The 27,849-nt window shown below is 37.7% G+C and overlaps 1 protein-coding gene across 3 annotated transcripts in view; it reads right to left on the reverse strand.

Annotated features, from left to right (window-relative positions):
* Window positions 1-26,749, reverse strand: part of LOC149564295 (uncharacterized) — a 30,873-nt gene extending 4,124 nt beyond the window's left edge. The window contains exons 1-2 of one of the 3 annotated variants that reach the window (XM_089827361.1): window positions 26,288-26,661; window positions 19,909-19,968 (exon numbers count right to left, since the gene is read on the reverse strand). In XM_089827361.1, the coding sequence (XP_089683487.1) occupies window positions 19,928-19,968; window positions 26,288-26,543 (297 nt within the window). In that variant the 5' untranslated portion in view covers window positions 26,544-26,661 and the 3' untranslated portion in view covers window positions 19,909-19,927. Of the gene's footprint in view, window positions 1-785; window positions 2,620-19,908; window positions 19,969-26,287 lie in introns of those variants that run through there. The other 2 variants (XM_089827359.1, XM_089827360.1) reach the window with 2 other exon arrangements.
* Between the last annotated feature and the right edge of the window lie 1,100 nt (window positions 26,750-27,849).

The following is a 27,849-nucleotide window of genomic DNA, read 5'->3' on the forward strand; positions in this document are numbered from 1 at the left end:
TTGGGTATGTACTATTTAATATGTTAAATGTTCAATGGTTCTGGTTAGTGTTGCGATCTTGCTATCTTCAGCTATTTCAATTTGGTATGTCATACTAAAACATCATTTTATAACTAGAATTTCAAGTTCTAGATGTATAGTACACAACTCCTCCTGCCCTCCCCCCCAACCCACCTGTCGTCCCCCCACCATCCCAAAATTGAGGCCCTCTATAGCCCCCCCGTCTTGGAAACTCGTCCCAATGTACCCCATACTGGTGTTACACTAGGGAGATCTGATCTTCTATCAAATTACCGTGATAACATAGAGAAAACATTGAGGTGCCCTTCAAATATCTGACAACTCTTTTCACTATGTTAGTAAGCAGTTTTTCCTCCTAAAATCTTAATCAATCCACAGAATCTGTCCCTTTCTCTCAAGAAAAAACCTACAGACTAACATTTGAGCTTCTTTCTTAGCAAGCTCTCTACATTTAAAAGGTGCAGCTCCCTTACTTGACAGATTATTTAATTAAATCTTATTGTAAAAGAATGTTTTAAATCGCACTTTAACCAGAAAGCTTAAGGCATTAACATTCAGTTCATCAATATGAAAAGAATGTGCAAATCAAAGTATCGTTCAATTTCACTATAACAGCAAGTCACACGACCTATTATCACAGTGATTATGGAATAAACACACACACAATTGGCTTCTCTTTGTCACTCTAGATATTAATCTTTCTTATAGTGTAATAAAGATTACCATCACATACTGTTCATTCCCACATGAAAATAAGCAACATGTATCTATGAACCACTGGATTCAATGTCCAGATAATCACATGTATAAAAGCACATGATTTCATATATATTGCATTATATTGTATCTAACATATCCAATGCAAAAATATCAAAATATCAATTTTTGAAACCACAGTCACCATCGTGTTCAGGTCATTTCCACCTACTTAAATAGTTTTCCAGCAAAGTAAAATTAGTTTTAAAATGACTCTCACAGGAGTCAAAACTAAACAGAAACTGTCTTAATCAACTAAAGAAAGGAACTAAATAGATAGCACTATTGGCTGAGCCATTGATTAAGCATGTCCTAACTGGTGCCCGTGGCAGAAGGAATAGAGGCTTGTCCTTCAGCGGCTCCACCTGTTTTCTTCCAATCCTTAAATGTCACCACGAAATCCACCAGTGCTTGGTGATTGTGGCACTTTGATATGTCTGATCCTTTGTTTCCAGATTTCCTTTTCACCGCGAATTTGTTCTGTTTTCCTCTCATGCATCTCCAAATGCTCTATACAGATAATGAGCATGGAATCAACCCTGGAAATTCTTGTCACATCCTTGACAGCAATGTCTTTCAGGTCCTTCATGAGGTTCTTTTTTCCTTAAAGGACTCTATAATATGTTTAGTTTTCCTCTTGGGGGTTTCTTCATTGTCCATAAGTCTAATATCAATGCATTTGGGGTCATTAATCTATAAATCTCTAATGCATGACAATTCTTTTAAGAGCTCGGCACATTTGTCCATCCCTTATTCTATCACCGCATTCCTCCATTCCACATTTGCCCTTGCCACATACAGCAATTGGTCATCTAGTCTAGGCACAGGCTTCTCTAACAAAAACCTGATAACCCTGTATTCTCGAACTTCACCAATACTAACAATTTCATCATCCCATTTCAACTTCTCTTTTCCCTTGTTCTCAAGTTCATTTTCCAGTTCAACGATAATTGCATCAACTCGCAGCTTGGCTTCAGCGAGATTAATCACATACCACACTCTGTCGTTGATCACATTTTCTACCCATTTTAAATATTTTGGCTATGACTCTGTCCATTTGAACTTGATCAAGGAACTTCTGATGAGCAGAAGACCCAACATCTACACACTTTCAGGGATGGTAGTCAATAGCATGCCTTCAGGGTTTTGAATTGTGCAGATGTATTCTGCCATTAATTTGAGAGATTGTTTGAGTTCTCTCTTATCTTTCCAATACTTCCAGATGCACTGTGATATCCTCTTATTGCTTGAGTTGAAAATCTTCATATCCGCAGCTCTGGTAGCCATTCCCAAATTTGTTTTCTCTGCAGTGAGATCTTGTAATGTAAGCTCTTCTCTATCTTTATCTGCAACTGGCTTATACATTTCAGCCATCCAATGCCATATTTCCTCGTCAACATCCAGCATCGCCTCGACCTTAGGCTTCTTATTCTTTGAGGTTCGTCCTAGGCACTTGCTGACCATATCATCCATTGGCACTGTGATTAGAGCATTACTTTACTTTTTGTTGACAGACAAGTCAAACCAAGAAGGGGCAGCAGGGGTACTCTTGTTTTGAGGTGTTTGAAGACAGCTATTTTTCCCATTGACATTGCATCAAGTGAAATGTTGCCACTTTCCATTGGCTTTTCCGACAGACTTTCAACATCTACTGAACTTTCCATGTGTACTGCTTTTTCTGGTTCTTGGGAAGCTTCGGTGCTATCCAAATCAACCACAACAGGATCACACTTTCACTTTTTATTGTTCTTCAGCTTCTGGAGCAGGTAATTCTTGTTGATGCAAGCACTTGAACCGGGGCTTCTTTGGGTGAAGGTGGGGTTGCCTCAAGCACAGTCGTACCTGCAGTAGAACATTGCACAAATTGGTCAGTAAGGCATGGTGAGAGTTCTGAACTTGAGGTTGCCACCTCCTTCTGATTCTTTAACCCCACTTCACGCGATCTTTTGGCTCTCTTTTCTTGAAGCCACTTTTCAGTCCTTCTGATCACAATGAAACTCCTAATCATCAAGTCGTCTTTCTTGTTCCAATCAATTGTTGGAATGGGAAGGCCTTCAATCTGTTCTGTATATTTTGGATTGGTTATTTCTTCACCCTCTTCTTCAATTCTTGTGCTATCAATTCGCAACTTAAGGGTGATAATTTGTTCCGAAGTGAACCATGACCACAATCTCCATCTCACCTCAAACTCATTAGTGCAATCGGCCCATTAATCTTCTAAGTGACGTTCATGCTTGAAGCTTGAACCAACCTCAAAATTGGATCGCACAAACAATTTGCTATCAAACTTAGGTTTGGCTTGATATGGCTTTAGGTTCAACTTTAGTTCAGTTCTGAGGTTCAAAGCACCTTGAGTAGACTTGAAGCAATAGTAACCAAGCTCTATGGGGAAAACATGCCCAGAACCTTTCTTAGCTTTCATCTTTTTCTCTACTTGCACTACTTGTCTACAAATTTCTATCAATACATACTTGTCCAAGCAACATCTTGGCAGTTTCAGAGGCTTGCCTTCGAATCCTCCTATCCTTATATAACTCAACTTAGGAAATTGGATAAAGAAACTTCTGTAGCTTACCACCAATTGCTCTGCTTCCTTTGACATTCTTTGGTTCTCTTTTCCCTGCAGCTCGAATACCAATTTGGCCAAGAATGCATCTTGCACCCTTCTGAAATTCCCGGCATCTCTCTTTTCTTGCAGTGAAGGGTAGTATTGATAAATGGCCATTGTTTCGGTCCAAGGTTCATGAGGTATCCCTTCCCACTCTCTACAACAAGCTAGAACATAAAATAAATAGGAAGACATGTAACACTCGACCATACCAGTGGCTTGAGCCAGTTCCTCATGTAGCCAGTCAGCTATTATCTTAGCCCAATCAATGTACTTGTTCTCTCCTATGATTGCATGAATGAAAAAATACATCCAATTCTCCCACAGGAATGCATGTTTATTACCCTTGACTCTATTCAGGAAAATAACAAGATTCTTCACTTCGTCAGTCAAGTGTCCTCTGGTCAATGTTTTAGGCAATCAGGAACCACCCTTTTCAGGCTTCAATAACCAATTTTTGGCAATCACACTATTGTAGTCCTTCTGCTTAAAAGAAAACTTACTGTAGGAGAGGCTTATAGTCCATTCTTCATAGGTTTCCATTAGAGGGATCCTAAGAGCTCCCATGATGGTTCGTCTGCAAATCCTACCCAGAGGTTCCCCAATAACAGTACGGATAAACCTCCCCTCTGCATCATACTTATCTTTGCATTCCAACACTAACTCCGAACACATTACCGCTTTCGTGAATCCGACAGCTTGAATTAAACCGCTCTTCGAGATTTTATCTGCCATGTACCCGAGGACCGCATTACTGAACATTGCTACTACATCTTCTATTTTCACATCAATTAAGGTAGTGTCACCCAGCTCTGGGAGGTAACTGGTTATGAGTGTGGACTTTTTCTCGTGGCATTTTGGGTTGTGGGGGAGCTATGGAAAATTTACAGAACTTCGCTCAGAAAGCTAGAAAGTAGAGAAAATGAAAGAAACCAGAGCTAAAACTTTCTAACTACCACGGAGGGAAAATTAAAACAAGATAATGCAGAGATGGAATTGTCTACTCACCAGTGATTCAACCTTCAAAACTCTGGAGAAGAAAATTACCTCCTTTGCAGCTCCCTCTTCAAACGGTTTCAAAACAAATATACAGCAAAGACATTATCTAAGTCATCAATGAGATACAGAGCACTTCCACTGATGTACATAAATATAATCACTTACATCTCTTTCAGCTGAAGATAACCATAAGGGTCATAAGAAACATATTTCTATCTCATAAAATTAGAGATAAAGATCTCTATCGCAGCTACAGACTTCAACAGAAGGAAGATAAGGCTATACAGTTTGCCACGCTGCACTTTGAGGGAGTGGAGTATGACTCGTGGTGTTGTGGATTAGTAACCCAAGATCATGACATGATACACTCTTATGAAGAATTTGTTAATAAGCCAACGACTCATTTTGACAGGAAAGATATTGAAGTATATTGTGAGGAATTGGTTCAAGTGAAACAGGTGGGACACATGGAATCATACATTAATGAGTTCCAGAAGATTTCAGTTATGGAGTCATGATGCTTTTTGTAGAAGGATGAGTGACAGTCTAAAGGGACTGGTCAAAGCTCAAAGGACTAGTACACTAGATGATGCCATTGAGGTAGCTCTTAATCTTGAGGTCACACCTTCTCAGCCACACAAGAATAACTTCAGGAATCAGAAATTAGGAGATCAATCAGATGTGAAGGCTCCTAATCAGCTAAGGTTGCATCTCCTGACGTAAATAAGAGTCCGGAAAAGATTTAAGAAGGAACCTTTATTTTTCTTGCAAAGGACCTTGGGAACCAGAACATAGGTGTCTTGATAAGGGTAAGGCTAATCTTATTGAGGTGATTTCTGATGTGGACAGCAATGAGGACAGTGATCATGACAACAACGAACAAAGTACCCTTGTGTCTCTGTCCAATGGTTCTAGAAATCATCGTTTTGCACTAAAAGGGATTGTTAAAGGGCAAGTAGTTATGTGTTTGGTGAGCAGCGGTGCTAGACATAACTCTATTGATGAGGACTTTGTAGTCAAGGAAGGACAACAAGTAGAGGCCTTTCCCAGATTCAGCATCATGCTGGCAGATGGATCCAAAATAGTAGCACAAGAAAAATACCAAGGTTGGGCATATAATTAGATGATTATACATTTGATGATGAATACTACATAGTTGGTATTAATGGGACCAACCAAAATAGTACTAAGAATACCATGGTTGATGTCCCTCAAAAGATGCAACAAAAATTTCAACAGCATTGAGCTTGAGTTTACTTATGGAAGTAAACGAATTGTGTTGAAGGCTTACCTTGGTGATGAAACTCTGTTGGGGGGCATGGGAATAGATCGTATTATTCCAATCAGAGTTCCATGACTCTCTGCGAGTCATGCGGGTAGTCTGAGTCACCGGGTCGAGCAGACCTTTGTCGAGTTTTTATGAATCAGCTCAAGTCATGGAATATGGTGTGTGTGTGTATATATATATATATATATATATAATGTCAAGGGTTCTATCATTTCCAAGTCATTTTGAATCGTTGCCAAGTCTGAATTTGGGAACTGTTATTCCAATTATGACAGAAGCTACAAATCTCCTTATACTCATGATATGGCAGTCTTGGTAGACAGTACTAACAGCGACATAAAATCTTCGAGTGATGAAAACTCATGCTCAGCAATGGAATTTAATATACATTCAAACTACTTTTTAGTAGCAAAAGAATTGTACCACCATTTGATATCTGACTTTTATGAATACTAAGGTGGGATCACACCTGATTATTGTTCTTCATGGAGAAGGGTCTGCAGCTGTTGTTTTTGGCTTGCGGCTGGGTGACAATACTTGGGATGATGGTTTGTTTTTACAGGCATTAGATGTTTGGTCAAATCTAGGTGACTTGATGACATACTACTACCTCACCCCATACGACAGGTTTAATATTTTAGTGTGGGATCCGGATATTGGTTTGTTGTATGCACTGTCACATATGCACCCTATTGCTTGCTACATGGTTTGTGGTGTTTGGGGATTTATATTGAAGTGGAGTAACGTATTGTTTGTTTTTGCTTAAGGACAAGCAATCCCAAGAAAGGAGGACTGCAATTTTCCCTACCCCCTAGCTCAATCATTAACAATTTTAACAGCCTTTCTTATTTCCGAAGGCTAGAGCTAGATGTAGTTTTATAAGGGAATAATGAGGATACTTAAATAGAGGCCAAGAATCTTTAGACCTGATTCAATTGTATCTAATTATTCACTTTCATTCATTAAAAATGGGCCACTTAGGTTATGATATTATTATTACGAGGCCAATCATGGTGGGTAAACTGATTAATGTTAGGCATAACATTAAATGCCTATGTCGCACCTTTCAAACAATTGAATGAATAAGTCGATGGCTTTTTGAAGAAGGCTATATAAGGGGCTTTGAAGGACAGTGAAAGAGATTTAAAAAATGTTCATTCGTGTTATTGATTATCTCAAGCATCAAACACAGGTGTTGTCTCATCCATATGATGCCAACTCTGTTGGATTTCATATATTCTGGACAGAAGACCAGATTATCTCCCTAAAAGTCTATTGCATGCATTCAGATTCAGCTACAAGAGCTAAGAACAGCAATCACAGACATTATTGCAGCATAAAGGTGAAGCTAACACTGTCGATGGAGGAGTTGACAACCTGATTGTCATAAGCAGCCTGTAGTATCCCTGTAAACTATCCTCCTGAAGGTGGTATCGCTCGGCTTGCTAGACGCAGGTATGAAATAATGTTGTAATCAGTGCTAAAGGCTTCTGCAATAATCAATTCATAATAAATTGCAGATTTAACAACAGGAAATCGTGAAGTCTGATTTTGTACTGTGACAAGGAAAGAACCTATCATATTTTGATTGATTGATTTGTCTTTGTTAATGTTTGTAGCTGCAGGAGACATTTTGTCATACCTGAGATTTATACTTTAGCATACAGGTCATGATCTTTGCTATACAATATATATTCATTCTCTGCTGTCGTCACTGCTATTTTTATGTGTTGCAGAGATTATAATCTTTACTTTATTATAAATTTGTATGAAGTGTGGTGGGCTCTGAGATATGAAATGGCAACATTTGAATTGAAAAATAACTGTTGCCCTTGAAGTGCCATGCCAACAGAATATGAAAAGGCTTTAATTACATGCCACAGTGATTTGGAATCCAGTACTGTGTCTATAGTGCGAGCTTGAGGACAGTTCCAAGAGGACCTATTGTTTGTGAAACGGTGTTCAGTGCTTTGAATATATTTGTTGGAGTCATCTACCTTTTTCATAATTTTTTGGTAGAGGATATCGGTTTCTCAGATTGTGTTTTTATTCTGCTGCGTTCAAATGTCTCTTCTTAGCCATTCTCTTGTGTTGGTTCTCTAGAGGTTGTGTCTTTTCATTGTCATCAGATGACTCTTCATTGTAAAAGATAATGAAGAGTCCTCTTGGTATCTGTTGATGCATTCCTGTTTCAGCTCATTTGGAGATCTGAAGAGACTTTCAGCATTTGAAAAATTCAAATTCTTGGTTTTCATTGGCCAGTTTATCTCTTTGGATGAGTGAGCATATATTGCTGCCAATTTTTCATTAAATAAAGAATGCAAGTTGAACTCTGACTTGGTGTGGGTTGTTAGTGTTATTCTGAGATTTTTTATTCTCAGTAAGCTGCATGTAGATTTAATTATGTGTGTATTCTTCCAGTTGCAGATTCATTATTATTGTAAACTTAAAGAGTTGTTGTTGACCGTACTGGGTAAATAAATTAATGCATACATGCAATAGATAAGAACAGCAGAACTATGCCAAAGATATTACATTATACTTTTGATGATGATTTACAATGACCCAAGAGGGTGTATAAATACTTTCCGAAGAACCTTCCCGAAGGGGTCTTTCGGCTACATGACAATTACCGAAGGGCCCGACAGCTACATAAAAAGAACCTTCCTGAAGGGACCCGTCGGCTACATAATAAGAACCTTCTCGAAGGGACCCGTTGGCTACACAATATTTACCTACGACATCATCCCCCTCACAAGAAAAAGTCGTCTCCGAACCACAATTACAAAATATCTTAAACAAATTAACAAAATGGAATACATTAACTGACTAACTACAACAAGATAAATCTGCTTCTATCACATCATTTTCACATTTGTCTCATGCCTGCACCAAACTGGTCTCCAAACCATGTTGCATCTGCAACCTCTGCTAACATAATACTGTCTCCTTAGCTGACCTTGATAGCCACCCGTGCCTCTTTCTCTGTTTCCAACTCTTGAGTGCCCTGAGCCAAGTGTCGCTGTACTGCCTCCAACTGGATGATCAGCTCCTCCCGAGCTCTCTATGCATCCACCAAGATAGCCTCACGTCCAACACCTACTCCAAGTGCCTTTGGTACACAGACACTCCATGCTCGCAGCAACTACAGGTCTCATCAACTGGTCACACTTCCCATGACTGATATCCGCACAGGGGACGAGGGGCAGCGCCCCCGCGCGGTCCTGGGGTAGTGCCTCGGGCGCGAGACCAAATTAGCACTCTGAAACCCACACAAAATTGCATGGAACACACTATTTCTGGCAACTGCTTATGTCTACCCTTCCTTTTGGCATCATGCGTTACTCATTCCGAATTGTTTCAATCTGTCATCATTTTTTTTTTTTTTTTTTAAGAAAACTTTTCCCTTTTGACTACTTCTCGCTGCCTTCTCTTCAACTGGAAACTGTCTGTAAAACCTCCAGCCAAATCTGTACGCCAAGCTAAGTCAGTGCGTAAAAATAACCTCCAACTTCATACAACAACCTCCAACTTCATACAGCAACTTCCAACTTCATACAGAATCTGTACGGCGGCAACCAGCAATTGTACCCTCCAATTCCGTACGGTTGCAAACAGGCGAATCCTTCCAATTTGTACGTTCTCAAAGAACTGAATCTTCAATTCCGTATGGTGGTGATCATGCACTTGGTTCCTTAAATCTGTACGCCATCAAACTGGAAGCTAAAACCAATACAAAATCCGTACGCTGAAGGTTATTGTCAAAAACAATCTCAATCCCGTACAACAATTTATATTCATAGAATCTGTACGGCATATAATGAAAACTTTGAAATCTATACACCAGTACGCCACATCTGGACGGCAGATCCGTACACCCAACTGTATACTGGAAATCCGTACAGCAAATTCTATTCAAAAATCCATACGGTGATAAACTCAAAAAATTTGTACGGCGGCAACATATAGTGTCCTTCAAAATCCATACGATGAAAACAACCCCAAAGTTCATACGCCAAGTGATGGGAAAGAAATCCGTACACCAAGTGTAATCCTGTAAATCTGTACGGTGATCTAGAGGTGATTCAGGGGCAACTATCTCAAAGTTCGTACGGCATCCAATAGAGAATTCAGCCTTCAAAAAAATTCATACGGTGAAGGGGAGGTAAGACTTCTATACTGTGCATAACAAGTGCATCATAGTCACTATACGGTGAATGAAGCTTTAAAAGCCATACGGTGCTAGATAGAAGAAACTTAAGGTCTTACAAGGGAACAGACAATATCCTCTCAAATCCATACACCGAATCTCATTCATGCAGGAATCCGTACAATACCATCAGAGAAGGTTTCAAAAAGCTGTACGACTTAAAGCAATTGATTCCCAAAATCCGTACGCTATGAGAGAACATCACTAATTGGAAGCTTTGCTTGAAATTTGTACGCTGCATCTGTGCTTAGTGCTTTGCAAAGTAAAAGTCGTATGGTGTCTTGCAAGTAACTTTGAAAGCCGTACTATAGCTTTTCAATCTCTTTTTTTTTTTTTTTATTGTCCTTACTGATCTTACATATGTACAATAATTACATATATACAGTATTTACAGTTATTCTTTTCTCAGTTGTTCGTCCACGGAGATGCGTTATTTCTTTCATGGTAGACATTCAACATCGATCTATGCACTGCATCGGCCACTTCCTTTCCGTCTAGCATCAATAGTTTTATTGCTCCGTTATCACCCACTTCCCGAATCTGGTGCGGCCCGACCCATTTCACTTGAAACTTGCCTAGTTTGATCTTGTTTCGTCTGTCATACTTCAACACCAACTATCCCAGTTGAACTTGTTCAATTTCAAGTGTCTATTATGCCATGCTTTGCACCTGTTCTGTGTCACCTCCGTGGACCCTTGTGCTTGCAATTGTCACTCAGCAAGTTTTTTTAAGGTACACGATCTCTCCATCCAGTTTTCCATATCGCCCAGTTTGTTCCCGAAGCTCGGTACTATGGACTCCGTCAGCTGCCCCTTCTTGCCGTCAATAACACCTCCACTCTGTACTACTACAACTTTTATTAAACCATTCCTCTTTGTTTCCTGTGCAGACCGTATGATGCGTCTTTCGTGCTGTTGGCACCTTTCTATTATATCTATGGTTCAATGTAACATTTTCTTTTTGCCCAGTCGTACAATGGGATCTTTCCTTTTTTTGGGTTCGTACTATATGTTCTTACCCTCAACTTCAGCTGTAACCGCCTTTCCTTCTTTCGCTTCTTTGTATTCCTTCGGACATTCATTTTCCTCTTCTTTCTCACCTTCGTCCACCCTTAACATATTACAGCTCGGAAAGAGTTCGTAGTCCTCTATCTACCAGTGGTAAAGACTGTTCACCGAATCCAGATTGTCATCCGTTGATCCTCCTTCCAACCGCAAGACTCCCTCCTAATCTGGTTCCATACGCTGCCTCCCTTCATCTTCTTCTTTAGAATCTGATGACAGAGCTTCTTCCCCCACCATTTGGGTTTCTAAATCGATGACGTATTTCCACCCTTTGCTTTCAAGTGATAAAGTATTTTTCTTCCAGTCGTGCTTAACTCTAGCCTGTATCAGCCACCCCTGGCCCAGAATGGCATCGTATCCTTTTCTCTTCAACGAGATCACAACAAAGTCAAGCAGGAATGGTTGTGTTCCAATCGTCACTGGTTGTGCCGTCAGGACTCCCAACGGTTTGATTCCGTGTTGGTTGGCTGTTAGCACCTAGAATGTAGGTGGCCACAATGTCGGCTATCCCAACCTTTTCCAAGTATCCTCTGGTAACACATTGACACCGGACCCTCCGTCCACAATCGTGTCCGTCAAAACAATCCCGAGAATTCCCATTTCAACGACTGTCGGATGCCGTTTGGATGATAGGGCTAGCAGCATTAGATTCTCTACACTTGCACCACTTTCCTTCTCCCTTTTGTCCGCTATACTTGCTCCACTTTCCTACTCCCTTCCATGTTCTCCTGGTAGTTTAGCAGCGAGAACGATGTTTATGAGTGTCGATCAGAGCTGAGGCATTGTGAGCAGCAAATCATTTATCTTGACTGGTACTTCGATTTGTAATATCTGTCGTACAATGTTCTGTTCCGCACAATTCCTTGCTGAAGTACCGGCAGTGTCCTTCAGGTGTGCTTTCTCTGCCTACGTTGCCTTCTGAATCTCTGCCTGTGCTTCCTCCAATCTCTTCTTTTCTTCCGTCGGATCGGGGTACAGTTTTGCTTGCTTCCGTGTGATGGCCAGAACCTCCTCTTTGTCCGTCCCGACAGTGATCAAATTTACTCCTGACTTCGAGCACTTGGCATCTTTGTGATCGCCGGGTCCGCACCATCTACACAATAATTTCGGTGTGTTCGCCATTGTACAATCTCGGACAAACTGGCCCCACAAATTACATGCTCGGCATTGAACTATGGGTCAGCCATTCGCATCGTACTGAATTCGACTTCGGCTACCATTGTTATTGTTGCCAATGTTGTTGTTTTGTCCTTGCCGATTGTTTTTGTACCCTCCCGACGTGGCACCTTCCGTACTGGTGTTCCCGCTCACTCCTGATGCAGAAGCCTCCTGTGTCAGAAACACTTGCTGAGGACCTTGTGTTTTCAAATTGAAAGGGCATTCCTTTGTGGAATGTCCCATGATCTAACAAATCTCGTAAAATTGGTCTTTCGGGCAGGATCCCTTCGTATGGCCTTCTTTCTTGCACTCAATGCATCATAGCTCATTGCCCTTGGTCTCCTTGTGCATGTTCTTGAACTCCTTCATCATCTGAATCATGTCCTTTTGGAGGGCGCGGACCTTCTTGCTGCTGCCTTCATCATCGCTGCTATCTTCTCCTGAAGGCCCGTCGTCATCTGAATCGGACGAGCTACTCTTCTTCTTCTTCTTTGTCTTCTACTCACTTTTGAGGTTCATTACCCGATTGTACGCTTCAGTGTATGACGATGGCGGCACGGTCTTCATCTCCTTTCGCAGCTTCTGGTGAAGGCCTTCAATTAACCATCTTTTCTGTAGCCCATCAGTCGGCTTATTCTCCATTTTATTGATCAAGCCCTTCAACTTCCTGGTGAAGACTCAGAGTTTTTTCATTCTTCCCCTGCTTAGTATTGAATATCTCTACTACAATCTCATTATCGTCGCGCAAGAGTTGAAATTCTACAATAAACTCCTTTTTAATGTCAACCCAACTGTTTAACTTCTGGGGATCTGTATTGGTGAACCAATCAATTGCCACACCCCGTAGGGTGGCCGAAAACTGTCGGATCCATTCGTTCGTATCTATTATGCCATTTGTCCTCCAAATCGTTTCGCAAGTTTTACAATTTCGGATATGATCGGCTACTCCATCATCAAATTTAGGCAACTTCTCCTTTGGTCCTGCCATTACTACTCGAAGTTGAGGGGTTTGTTGTGTACCTGCGTTGTTTTGCACTCTCGCGCTGTTCTGCACACCCGCGTTGTTCTAAACACCTGCGCTACTCCCAACAGTCATGCTATTTGGTGAAGAAGGGTTTTCGTCAACTAAAGCTGTCCGTTCTGAAAGTATATCTCAAGCGAAGAGTTAACTCCACGCTCTTGCTCCCTCGGCACTCCGAGCCGTGCGAGTCGATTCTCTTCCGTCTAGATTCTCTTCCCTTAGCGAATACAAATTCAGAACTCCTCCCTTGCTTCTTCCACCAACTCCACCCGCTGTCGAGTCTCCTCCAACAATTCCTCCGCGCTTCTGTGTCCATCAACAATCTTTTGAAACCTCCTTCTACGTTCGGCTTGTTGTGCCATAATTAGATTTTCTTCTGCAGTACGTATTCCATCTTTTCACTTTATCTTATTTTGATCCTTGTTAAGCTGATTTGGCATTAATATTCATTCCTCCCTCCTTCCAAGTTCATGGGGCAACGGCGCCAAATGTTTACCGTACTGGGCAAAGAAATTAATGCATACAGGCAATAGATAAGAACCGCAGAACTCCTTGTTTTATTCGCATATGCCAAAGATATTACATTAAACTTCTGATGATGATTTACAATGACCCAAGAGGGTGTATAAATACTTTCCGAAGAACCTTCCTGAAGGGGTATGTCGGCTACATGACAATTACTGAAAGGTCCGACAACTACATAAAAAGAACCTTCCCAAAGGGACCCGTCGGCTACATAACAAGAAACTTCCCAAAGGGACCCGTTGGCTACACAATATTTACCTACGACAGTTGTATTCAGACTCGTATATTATTCAATAAAGAATAATTTTTGCACGTGGCTAGGTTTTTCCCACAAGTAGGAGGGATTTCCCAGAGTAAATCTATGTCTGATGTTTATATGTTATTTTTCTGTAATTTGAACATTTTTTATATTTTTTTGGGTTCAAAATTTAACATGGTATCAAAGCCGGTTTATGTAAAGATCCAAGATCCAGAACCAGAATAGGACAATTGGATACTTTAAGAGATTATGATGTGTAACGAGAAAAACAGAAGAAATAAGGGATTCTTATGAGAACTTGTAGTTAAAAAGCCTTGGAGGGTACAATCTCAGAAGATGCTTCTTACCTGGAAGGGTATTTGTCTACTACTATGATCTATAGATAGGTATTTTCTGCAAGTGTTACAATCTCAGCTATTGAGGTTTTTCCTACAACCTTGATCAAAGTTTCCATTGACATCAAGAGGGAGATTGTTGTCATGCCCGCCTATGCTGGCACATTTGGCATTCATGTCTATTAGAATAGCAGCTGTGCAGATCTGAATCTTTAGGTGCAAAGATCAAGAAAGAACAGTTGGTGGACTGTGAGGAAGTTTAGGCAATAAAGAGATAAGTATTTAGGTTTGTATATTAGGTTTGTATCTTTGAATAATATTCATAAATATTTCACGCAATAATATTGGGAAGAGTGAATTATGTGTGCTTTTAGCATTGGTTTAGGTTCATGATTTGACTTTGATCATTATGGTTTGGTGCCAAGATCCAGTCCTTGAGTATTTCTTGTCAGGTTAGTTTGATTCTATGAACAATTACTAATCTCTCTAAAATGCAAGATGAATCAGAGAGCAAAAGGATGATGGTTTAATGATCCAAAATTGCATAAGGAATTGAAAGGAGGAAGAGCTTAAGACATCCAGTGGGAAAGTTATGCCAGCTATAGAAATGAAGATTCATTAAGATTTAGCTTGCAGTCATGAATCTAAGTTGACGGCACATGACAAGCTAGTTCTAAGAGGAGGAAATGTCATTCAGAGGAATTTGTTTTTTGAGAAGAAGTGAAAAATATAAGCTAAATGAGTTGCACTGTTGCAGGACAGATGCTAAAGATGTAGAGAACAGAATTGCACAATCAATCTGGATTTGATCTTGGTAGCTCCACAATCTTATTCAAAACAGAGTAATCTAGAATGAGATCGAGGACAGACCTAGAATTCAGCATGTCAGAAGTTTTGGAAGTGTTTGCTGAATACAGTTCCTCTAAGGCAAGCATTGTGAGCAATCTTTGAACAAAGATATCAGGAGGTTGATGCAAGTGCTTGAAGATCCACAAGGAGCTTGAGTGACAGAGGGAGAGTGCAAAGTCCTTTGCAGAGGATCAACAAGCTCAAGATGCAACATGGCTTCAAAAGCTCATTGTTTGGTCAAACATTAGAGTCAACTATATTTATCGTGATAATCAAAGCTGTGAGAATGTTGCCCCTGCTGAGAGGAAGCCATTGTTGGGAGGGAGTCTTCGCATTTAGTTGCTCTATTATGTGTTGGAATGCATTCTCTGTGTGAGAGAAGTTTGAGGTGCAAGCCCTTGTTAATGCATTCTTCTATGTGAGAGAGAAGTTTGAGGTGAAGTCCTTGTTAATGCATTATTCTCTATGTGACACAAGTTTGAGGTGCAAGTCATTGTTAATGCATTCTTCTTTGTGAGAGAGAAGTTTGAGGCACAAGTCCTTCTTAATGCATTCTTCTCTATAAAAGAGAAGTTTGAGGTACAAGCCCTTATTAATGCATTCTTCTCTGTGAAACAAAAGTTTGAGATGCAATCCCTTGTTAATGCATTCTTCTATTTTGGATAAAAATTTGAGGTAAAAGCCCTTGTTCCACCCTTTGGGAGTAGCCATCGTGAAAATCATGATGAGATGATGACATCATATTGAGTGATTCAGTGATGGGCATTTGTGCTCATTTGCATTTCCATACATGGGAGTAGTCATGATGACCACTCTCTAAGAGTAGCTATGGTGGATGTCATGTTGAGAGACTTCATGAAAACATCACATTGAATGACTCCATGATGTGAGCTTGTGTTTATTTCACACATGGGAGTAGTGTAAAATCCCAGATTTATATAATCCAATTCTGTATGTAATTTCCAGAATTTATCCAGACACATTTATAAAATTTGGACACAGATTTGATTCAATTGAAAACCAATATGTGAACACAGTATATGTTTGAATTTATTTTACATATCCTGATAATTAAAATAAATGTGCACTTGGGATATGTCTGTCTTACTCTTTTAATTCTGAGATATGTCTGGAATGCTTCTTAATTCTGGCTTGTAATTACAACTCTATAATTTCTTCCAGGCCAGCCATTGATGTTCAGAATGACTATGGAATGAAAGCAAGGAGTTCTGGGAGTTGTTCCACGCTGGCATGATGCTCCCTTGTCTTCATCCGAATGGTTCTGACCCTGGAACTTGTTCTAGGGATACTATGTCCTCTTTTCCTTCATATGGCTTCTACCTTACTTCTGTCTTCAAAATGGTTTTTGATGTGTCAGAGACTTTTTCTATAATTATTAACAGTCTCGTGTCTTTCCTACCGAAAACTGGAGAGAGTCCTGCTTGTATTCTGCCATCGTATAGAGACAAATATCGACTTTTCTTTTCCCGATACACGTCAACACAAGATGTTGCCAGCGTTTATGACTTCACCGAAGGTTATGAACCACTTCTGATAATTGTCTTCGCCACTAGGTCAGGAATTGCCTGACGAAAGGAATATACAGTTCTCTCTACAACTTAACAAGTGTTCTTCAGTCACCCTTGGATAATCAATGCAATCTCATACTCCCCCTCTTCCATACATCCGGGCCAATTTATAATAAAGGAATCTGGTAACTTTCCCATGTGTCAAACTTCCAAAACTACTTTTGAAATTAAGAATACATAATGTTAATTAACATTTCTTTATTTATGCTTCTCTAATATAATTAATTATTTTATATAAAAATAATTAGTTATTACGCTTGCTTCCTTTAAAAGGATAATAGTCGTTCCGTTGGAGGAACATTACAAGTAGCTATGGTGAACATCACATTGAATGACTCCATGATGTCATCACATTGAGAAGCTCTGTGATAAAGTTTTGCTTTCCTTCTTCTCTATTGTCATCATTGATAATTTTATGTGTTGCGGAGATTAATATCATTACTTTGTTATAACTTTTTATAAAGTGTGGTGGCTCTAGAATATGAAACGGCAACATTTGAAGAAGAAATGCCGTCCTTGAAGAGCCAGTTCAAAAGAATATGAAAAGGCCTTCATTACATGAGACAGTGATTTGGAATTCGGTTTTGTGTCTGACGTGTGAGCTCAAGAGACATGTTCCTAAGATGAATAATTCAGCATAAAGATTGTGATCTTTGCTATGCTCTCTCTCTCTCTCTCTCTCTCACACACACACACACTGTGTGTCTATATATATATATATATATATATATATATATGCAGTGTGTGTGTGTGTGTATATAATCTTTATTGTCATCATTGACGCTTCTATGTGTTGCGGAGGTTAATATCATTACTTTGTTATAACTTTGTATAATGAGTGGTGGCTCAGCAATTGAAACGACAACATTTGAACAATAATTGTCGTACTTGAAGTGCCACTTCAATAGAATATGAAAAGGCCTTCATTGCATTGCGACAGTGATTTGGAATTCAGTATTGTGTCTAAACTGCAAGCTTCAAATATATTTTGTAGAGTCATCCACCTTTTTCACCTTTTTTGGCTGGAGGCTGATTGGTTTCTCAGATTTGTGTTTTTATTATACTATGTTTGAATGTCTCTCAGCAGTTCTCTTGTGTTGGCTCCATTAAGGTTGGTGTCTTTTCAATGTCATCAAATGACTCTTCATTTCCTTCTCTCTCTATCCGTTGATGCATTCTTGCTTCCACCCATTTGGAGATAGGAAGAAACTTTCAGCATTTGAAAAAATCATCTTCGTGTTTTTCATTGGCCAGTTTATCTCTTTGGGTGAGTACACATATATTGCTGCCAGTTTTTCATGAAGAAAAGAATGCGAGTTGAGCTCTGTTTTGGTGTGGGTAGTTAGGTGTTATTCAGAGATTTTTTATTCCCAGTAAGCTGCATGTAGAGTTTATTATGTGTGTATTCCAGTTGCAGATTCATTACTATTGTAAAGAGAGTACTATGTAATCTTGAAGTGTGTGGGGACTTGAGAGTTGTATTCAGACTCATACATTATTCGATGAAGAATATTTTTTGTGTGTGGCTGGGTTTTCCCCTCAAGTAGCCGGGTTTTCCCAGAGTAAATCTGGATTTGATGTTTTTATCTTTCTGAGAAATGAACATTTTTTCTATTTTTCTGGTTCAAAGTTTAACAGTTTTTTTTGTATCAGAATACATTTGCATTTATTATGCTTAGAACAATTTTGATTGAAACAAAAAAAAAGAAAGAATATTGAAAATAGCTATGTAAAATTTCTTATAAATATAAGGATATTTTGCTTTGAAGTATCATATATTCTTTTCTGATCGTGATCTATAGCTGTGTATGATATCATCTTTGTAAACTCTCTGATATATGTATTTTTGAATAATGGTAGTTATTTCAATATTGAACTTTAATATATCAATTGTCATCAGATTGAGATTCAATTCACATTTTGAACGAGGATACGTAATGCAGCATATGTAAGCCTGAAATAATAAGTAGGATAAGTTGAAGATCTTTCAGAACACTCAATTTGCAATCAGCAATTATAAATATGCAACACCACGTGTCAAATGTTTGATGAAATGTATTGAGCGGAATTACAAAGACACGGTATCAGACCATTGGCTACTGCTCCTAAACTTGGTGAATAAGGAGCAAACTGTAAGTTTTGAATTCTCGTACTTTAACTGTAGTATTAGATTGTCCAACAATACTACAGGAATCATTTGCTACTAGTTTCAGAATTACTCTTTGTTGTTGTTTTAGACAATCAAATGCATTCCACAAGAGAAAACGTGGAAATAACAGAACTAGTACACTCCTAAAACCATTCATTTGGCAAAGGACAGAGCTTGTGCACACTGCTGAAATAAATCCTAAGATTCAAGTTGAATGCACAAAACTTATTCAGTTTTCACATAGATGAAATAAAGCAAATTGTTTGACAAATATATCAGAGTTGGGATAACAAAAAGTTATAGCAAACAGGGTTGGTTAGTACATCTTTGCAGTCCTTTCGAATGTGTCCAAGCTTACTGCAATTCCAGCAAATGCTTATGGACTTTCTAGGAAATTATGAATCTCCCCTTAGACTTGTATTAGTTAAACTTGCATGGGGAAATTACATCTTGTCTTTTCCTTGGGTCTTCCATAAACAATTAGGGCCTCCTTGGTGCCAATAGATATCGTCCTCCTCATCTCTCCAAAAAGCAAAGACCCCGCCACATCTTTAGTCTTCAAAATAACAGAAATACTATCAATGGCCATAACAAGGGAATCCCACATTCATTCTCATATGCTCACGTATCAACAGTAACCCTTTTATCAGTGGTAAATTTTATTTATTGCGAGGTTGAGACACTGTTTTTGAATTTTTCTAACAGAACATGTACTGTGGCTTAGCAATCTAAAGAGAAAACCACTCAAGATCAAGATTTAGAGAACAAAATTCACTTAATTTCCATTACTGTGTTAATGGATGAAAATCCTGATTAAGGCAGATTAGGAGACATTATAAGGCATTAGTTTGAAGGCAAACCGCAGCAAAAATATGAGGGGGAATGTTTTACCAACTATTTATCCATTTGATCATTCTGAAAATATTGTCTGAGTATTGAATCCGATTTATATAATTAATTAAGCAATAAGTTCTTAATCAATATTACACTTATATTAGTCGTGCAAATTGTTATAATTGTGAGTTATGGATTATTATATTCAGAGCAAACCAAGAAAATTTTGAAAGGGGCATTTACCCATTCCCAGTTCCAATATTCACCTTCCGCAACTTTCAAAGTAACAAATCCCAGATTTTACTGCAGTGAAATCATAATATGTTTTGATCAGTTCAAAAATCTCTGCTATAAAGCCCCTTGACAATCATAAAGTTTCAATCCCAACATATATATGCTACCATCTTTTCCATTCTACTTAAAGATCAAAATGTGCTTTGAGAAGAAAGTTAGCATCAACGTGCAGTTTTTAAGTGCAAATCAAACCTTGCAAGGTTTGATTTTCTCTAGAACCTAGTAATGAGCTCAAAACATAGGAGGCGCAGAACTTTGACAAACATTTGTAAATTAATATGAAAAATCCTTATCTATGCAAAGGGAATCACTTGCACTCAAGATCCATGTTGGTTAAGATGAAAACTAAGATGTGACCTTTCCTTTCATGTTTTTGTAATAGGTGACAGGTCATGGTGGACATTTGGAGGAGAAAAATAATTACATCGATATTCTCTGTTACATCCCAATTTTTGACCTAGCTTGAAATATAGCCGTTGAGGTTTGAATGAAGTCAGTTGGCAGTTTAATTTGTTATAATCTGGCGAAATGGTAAGACAATTAGTCGTTATGATTTCAAGTGAAGAAGACATGTTAGTTGATCGTTAATCATGAATTCATGGAATTGAGATGAAGGTTAACTGTTATGATTATTTATGATTAAATAATCTATAATTTAATTACGGAGAAATTCCTTGCAAGAAGCATGTCGAAGGGGTGGAAGCATTATCAAAAAAGAATTAGGCAGAAGCATCACCATCATTGGGCAGATGGGTAGAAGATCTAGCGACTTGAAACAGAATACATTTCTGGAACTGCATGAGTTATTAATAATTAATTTAATTAAAATAATTGAGTTAAAATGTAAAACATATCTCAAAGGATTTTAATTTATCTTTCATCATATTATTTTAATAAATATTTATGAACGTGCATATAATATTAAATGATTTCGCACCATTAAAATTAAATAATTTAATAAAGTGATGTTTATAAGTACATATAAGATTTTAATAATATTCGAATTATAATAACTTCAAAATTATTATAATTTTCGAATTACACCCTTCCAACTTTATTCTTTTCAATTTAATATTCTTTACTCTTAAATGATAACACTTGGCATAGCTAATCAATTAATATTTTGGCAATTCGAATTGTTTTACAATCTTTCTCCAACCTTTTTATTTTATCTTTTAATTTGAATTTTTGATCTATTCGAATGGTCATCCTGGGAATTTGAATAGCTTTCTTTATAATTGAAGGTAGCCAGATAGTCAAGCCAACCATTAAATTAGAGTATCAATGATCATTTTGGGAATAACTCTTTCCTCTCTACATTTTCGTGACCCTTCCAATCACCTGCTATTGATTTTCAAATAATGCAATTTGGCCTTTCAATACCCATTGCCGCTGAAACCCCAAGTAGCAGAGATCAGAATTCGAAATTATATGTGCCTAAACCTTCATATCACTTTTGTCGCGGATCACAGTTCAAGGAATTATCCAAATGCAAGTATTTCAAGTCATTTAGAGAAGTCACGGTATCTTGGCGTTATGTGGAATGCATGATGATCAGGCAAAGCCGGTTTTACTTTGTTCTTGTAATGACAACAATGTGCAACTATATGAACTTCCATCGATCACAGCAAGAGAAGCGTGGGAGTTCATTGTTTCCGGCCACAGGGAACAAAACGTTCAGTTCACATTATATCTTTATTCCAATGAATATAACCCTATATTGTAGCCATCATTATATAGACTGAATTAAGATAGGCATTACAAGATATTAGTTCACTGAGTATGTTCATACTGTTGATTGTTCTTGAATCTTTAACCATAAACCGTCTCAATATGAAGAATGGAAGTGCAATGAAGTTTAGAATCTAAATTCTTCCATTTATGCTCAATCCTGAGATGAATATGATATCATGAAAAAAATCCAATGTACTGGAACTAATGTAATCACAAACTGAATCATAGTGGACAATGATAGATTTCTAGTTCTTGGAAACTGTTCTTATATAGATGTTTCTTTATTCATAAGAGTGTATCAATCATGCATATAAGAGATAGAAATGCAATGAAAGCTATGAGCAATTAAATTTAGCTTAGACTGTAATACATTCATTCATAACATACAAAGATGAAAATATTATCATGAATCCAAACACCATGGAACTCACCAGGCAATATGGTGAAGAGGTGCAATTAATTAATTAGACATTCAATTTTGAGATCTTTAAAAAACATAATTATGTAATCACAGTTTGTGAAATGTTGGATGCATGTATAATTGACAGAACTGGTTGTTTTGAGAATTCCTATCACTTGGGATCCACCTGGCTGTGTAGCCAAGAAGATGGGTGATGAGGTGAGAGAAAAGAACCATCAATAACATGTATCAGTACCAGTTATGATCGAACAACGTTTATCATTTTTAATATGAATTAATTTATAACTAATGCATAAATTGTGATCTCCTATTGCCAAGTTGTATGATGAGTTAATTACCAGGAAGCCCAGTGGATGGCAAGATGACCCCTGCCTATTCCGGGTAGGGATGGCCTTTCTTGCTAGAGATCGTGTGGGGATAAGTTGTGGTCCGAGGTTGGGTGGTTAAGCCCTTGACAATGTTTCACCTCTCCCCAAAATGTCAAATGTGAGTCAGACAGAAATAAGCTATGCAGTCAATTGTTAAACGGAAATAGGTAATATCACTTTTATTTATGAGGTAAGATTTAATTGAGTTATTTCATTGTTACCATCATTTTATTTTCATTTATATGAATAACGAATATAAGTATATTTTCTAATCTTGAGTTACTGTCACAATTAAGTAATTGGAAGAAAAGGAATCCAAAGCCCTAATTGATTTAGTGACAGTTAGAACCCTACGTGATACAGCGGTATCGGAAGCTCTAATTGAATCCGTGGTATCTGAAGCCCTAATTGAATCCATGGTAGTGGAAGCCTTAATTGAGTCCATGGTAGCGGAAGCCCTAAGCGATATAGCAGAATCAAAAGCCCTAAATGAACCGATGGTAAATGATGCCCTAATTGTCACAGTGGTATGCAATGCCCTAATTTTAAATATAGTGGTATTTAATTGTGATCATCATTTGATTTTGAGATAGCAGTTTTTAGATGATAGTCCTCATGTGAAATTGTTATAGTGTATTTGTGAACTAACTCGGGTGGTTGCAGAAGTATCCCTAATTTGATTTCAATCTCGTTTTTCCCGATGTAAGTAGTTTTCAATTTTTGTAATAATTTCATTTGATGATTTTTCAAGTTTTTAAGTTAAGAAATTTTGTCTAACTGATTTTAATGGTAAATCTTATTCACATGAACATGAATGATATAATTGGCTTCCTATGAAACAAAGTAATAACTGCATTTCTTTGAGTATGGTATTTGTTAATTTAGACCCAGGAAAACCGGATGTTACATTTTCAGCATTTAAATACGATTTTTATCAAAACAAACATGATGCATACACAATAACATGTATGTTTCTTCATTCTTCTCCATGGCATCTTAAAATATTTTCAACAGCCTTACTACTTATGATAATGCAATAATAAGCCAAATGTGATACAAATATTTCAATTGTTTTATATTATTAGCAAACATGACATGTCTATTCAGTTTTGATGCAATATTGATCCAAACTAGAGCAAGGGTAAGAGAAGAGATGAAAATAGTCAGGGCTGAGTGGGAAGCCATTACAGCTACAAGGTTTAAGCAAATATGAAAATAGATGAATAGGATGAGATCATGTGGTAACTCCTTGGTATTGTGCATCTAAATAACTCAGTAAGAGATGAAAATAGTCAATTTAGATGAGCTTAATCATTCATCATTAAAATTGTGAGGTTCAAAGAATCAAATGGAATTAGTATAAGTGGCATAATATTGTTTGAAAGTGAAAAAAATCAAACTAGATAACCTTAAGATGGGAAACCGATGGAGACACCTTTGAAAAATATTAAGAACAAATATTAGAACAAGATGAGCTTACGTAGTAAATCATTGAAACTACAAGATCGATGACAAGATGAAAATGGACAAAATAAGATAAGTGGTAACAAAGAGATGAATATATCAGAATGGGATCGGCTTAAGTGGTAAATAATTCAAGCTGCAGTCAAAGAAAATATGGATATTTATGAGAAAGATGGTCTTAAATGGTAAAGTGTCTTCACTATGAGATGAAAGAGAAGATCAAAATGATCAAATGGGATGGGCTTAATGGAAAAATTTGTCCAACAACAAGGTTAAAGAAAAATTGAACATAGCAAAATAGAATGAGCTCATGTGATAAGTTATTAGAACGAGGTTAGTGAAGGGATACAATAGTCAAATAGGAAGAACATAAATGATAAGCCATCAGCTTAAGGAAAAGATAAAAGCTACATAACGGGATCACTTTAAGTGATAAATCATCAAAACTAGGATGTTGAATAGAAGATGATGACTTTAAATCGAAAACATTTAACTATCATTAAACAAAAAAATATGAATATAGACAAACACTATGAGTTTAATTGGTGAATAATCAAGTCATTTGTTAGCACGCAACATGTTCAAATTTCAAATCCCTATGAATATATTAAGCCTTTAAGTGTGGCATAAAGTCCTCAGTTTAGGTTATTAGCATAAAGTTGTTCAAATTAGGGTAATGATCTATGCATGACATATAGTGTTAAAATTTGATTAAAAGTTAAAAGATAAGTGTTAAAGTTGGATTAAAACTCTAGTTGTGTACTTAAGTGTTCGATAGGTGTGGCATAGCATAACATGATTAGGTCTTATATAAGTTATGATAATTTTAGTGTTTGATTCCTATAGACCACTTATACCCCTATGCATATGTTAAGCATCTAGGTGTGGCATATGTTGAGATCTAGGTGTGGCATAAAGTGTTTAGTTAGGTTAAACCTCTAGTTGGCATAAAGTTGTCCAAATTAGGTCAAAACTCTATGTATGACATAGTGTCTTACAATTTGAATAAAATTGTAAACATGAGTGTCGAAGTTAGATTAGAAATCCAGTTGTGGACTAAGGTGTTCAATTTAGGTTTGACATACCATAACATGATTAGGCCTTGTATAATTTATGAGAAATTTGGTGTTCAATTCTTATAGACCACTTAGAACTCAAACCTGGACCTCTAACGTGCTACTAGGGTGTTGTGTCTCTAAGCTACTTATCCTTGTAAGAATTTGGCTTAGGCCAGAATTCACCCAAGACCAAGGAACTCAAACACAAGCACAACAGTAGACCAATGGAGAGAGTATGATCAGAATGAAAATATATTCATTCAATATGCCATACAGCCATCACAGCCATTACAAGAGTACACTAGGAGTGTCTATATATAAAGGCCTTTGGAGAGCTTCTAGAATGTATAGAAATCAAAATCATGATAAGTCATACAACCAGGCACATGTCCACCAGATATGGGTTATCCTCCATTAAGCACAGAAATAAGTGCGATGATGTAAGGATAAGCCTGCAATGGTATAGCACGCAAATCAGTGGTGTAGACAACATGTGCTAAATTAAGAGTGCTAATAACTGTGTTGTTAACATGACAACTCAGTGAATGATGCAAACTCCAATCTTGTAGACACCATGTGCATAATTAGAGTTGCGTAACTCATAAGAGTACACAAACTCCTAAGTGTCTCACCAAAATAAAATAATAAAATAATGCATTAACCTAAGTAAACTTAAGTAAGTGTAAATAGTAAAATATTTATTTACACCAACAATCCTCTTTGTGATCAAGAGTGTTCATCGAGCTACTTAGCCTCTTTGAGATCGGGAGTGTTCATTGAGCTACTTAGCCCCTTTGCGGCCACGAATGGTCATTGAACTACTTGGGTATTTATATATTTCTAGTTTATATTTCTAATTTCAGAACGCTACAATGTGTATTAAGCGTGCAAAGTAGGTTCCAACTATAGTTGTCGCATACGATGTTTATATTATGTTAGAATTCAAGGAATGGCACTACCTGATTGATGAAATCATTAATGAGAAGTTCTAATATCAATGGTCCTTAGACAAGCTGGGACTCTAACCAAAGACTTCAGCCATTTGCTGCTGGTGTACTCTGCATTTTGACTACTCAGTTTATAAATTAAGGTTCAACCATAGAACCTCCTATGTATTACCTATTGATCCTTAGCCGTCGTAAGTAGCAATTGTTTCCAACCATTTGATGCAAGACGTTCATCTAGATCGTGGCATGTATGCTAATGGTTGTTCCGTAGGAAAAGCTATAAAGGAAAAGAATTGAAGACAAAATGAAGAACAGAAAGAAGATAATAGAAAGTACCTGGAGAAAGGGCCCGACAACTGCGTGAACTAACGCTCAGGTGCGTTACGAGTTTAGCAGAGGCGACCGCATTGTGCAGAGGTATCATGGTTTCTGCGAGTCTTCGCCTATTCATGCTAGGCCTGCCATTTTCAAACGGAATCCTTGTTCTTCGATCTCTGGTTGTTTGTGACGCAGCAGATGAATTATTTCTAAATGAATTAAATGCAGATCTCGCAGACCTTGAAAATGAGAATGCACCCCGTCGAGCCGCCATTAACAGAGCTCCTGCAACAGTGAGTCGGGTTTTAGGGTTTAGGTAGAATTTAAATCAAAGCGGAAATCACAGCGTTCCGAGCATGATTTTTTCCGCAAGTGGATAACAAAAGTGAAAAAATTCGAAGAATTTTAGGGTTCTTTATTTTATAAAATGGATTTCGAATTAGTGGGAAATTATAGCAAACTATATGTTATTTTTATTAGAAATATGAATGATAGTAATTCTATGGTATTTTAATAAGATTAGATGTGAACTTAATTGCCAAGGTGCACTATGATAAAATGTATGTAGAGGAAACTTGCAGGTTGGAAAGGTAAAGTTCCTAGCAATGTTAGTAAGGTGCAACTTCTCTTGGCCTCTCTTCAAGTTATATCTATTTATTTTTTTGTTTCTATTCAAAATATCTAACAGATTTAGAGATATTATAGAAAAAGTGCACCGTAACTTCATGTGGTCAAGAACAGAAGGGATGTCCAAAATGAACTTGGTTAGTTGGGATAAGGTATGTAGACCGAACAAGGGGATTAATTTGAGTAGAATTGGAGACCTTAATAGGCCCTCATGGCTAAGGTTGGTTGGAGATTGAATCAAAATTTAGTAGGGTGGTGCAAAATCGTGAGGGCTAAGTATCTGAAGGAGGTTTCATTCTATTATGAGCTTTATAATAATGAATTCGCTATTGGTTCAAGGATCTAGAACAATATTGTTAGGAGCCAGAATATGTTGAATAAGGGGGTGAGATGGATTATGGCAAATGGGAACAAAATCAAGTTTTGGGAGGAGAATTGGTTGGGAGATAATCCTCTTAGTCAAACATAACTTAGTTTGATCAAAAACATATGTACAACCCATTTTGGTTGTAGAGTGAGCAACTATATTGATACCAACGGCAAATGGCGTATGTTAACCATTGATGGTCAAAACTAGCATGTCACTAAAATGATGAAGGCACTTCAAGGAATTATTGAGGATATCCATATTATGGCTTTCCCTAAAGAGGATGGTATTGTTTGGGATTTGAACTCTTCTAGTGAATTTAGTGTTAAATCAACCTATTATGCCATCATTGGTCTAGGGAACAATGTTGACTATTGGAAATATGTGTTTATTTAAGTGGTCAGCTCTCCATAGAAGTATACTCACAATTGACAACCTTAAAATGAGGGGATTTCAATTTGTCAATCAATGTGTGTTATGTAATAATGAGGAGGAAACTATTTGCCACCTTCTCATTCACTGTCCATACACAAATATTGTTTGGTCAAGTAATATGAGCATATTGGGGCTCTCATGTGGCTTCAAT

The sequence above is a fragment of the Cupressus sempervirens genome, chromosome 4 (genome assembly GCF_028749045.1).
Source record: "Cupressus sempervirens isolate cs-2001-9-10 chromosome 4, ASM2874904v1, whole genome shotgun sequence".
NCBI lineage: Eukaryota > Viridiplantae > Streptophyta > Pinopsida > Cupressales > Cupressaceae > Cupressus > Cupressus sempervirens.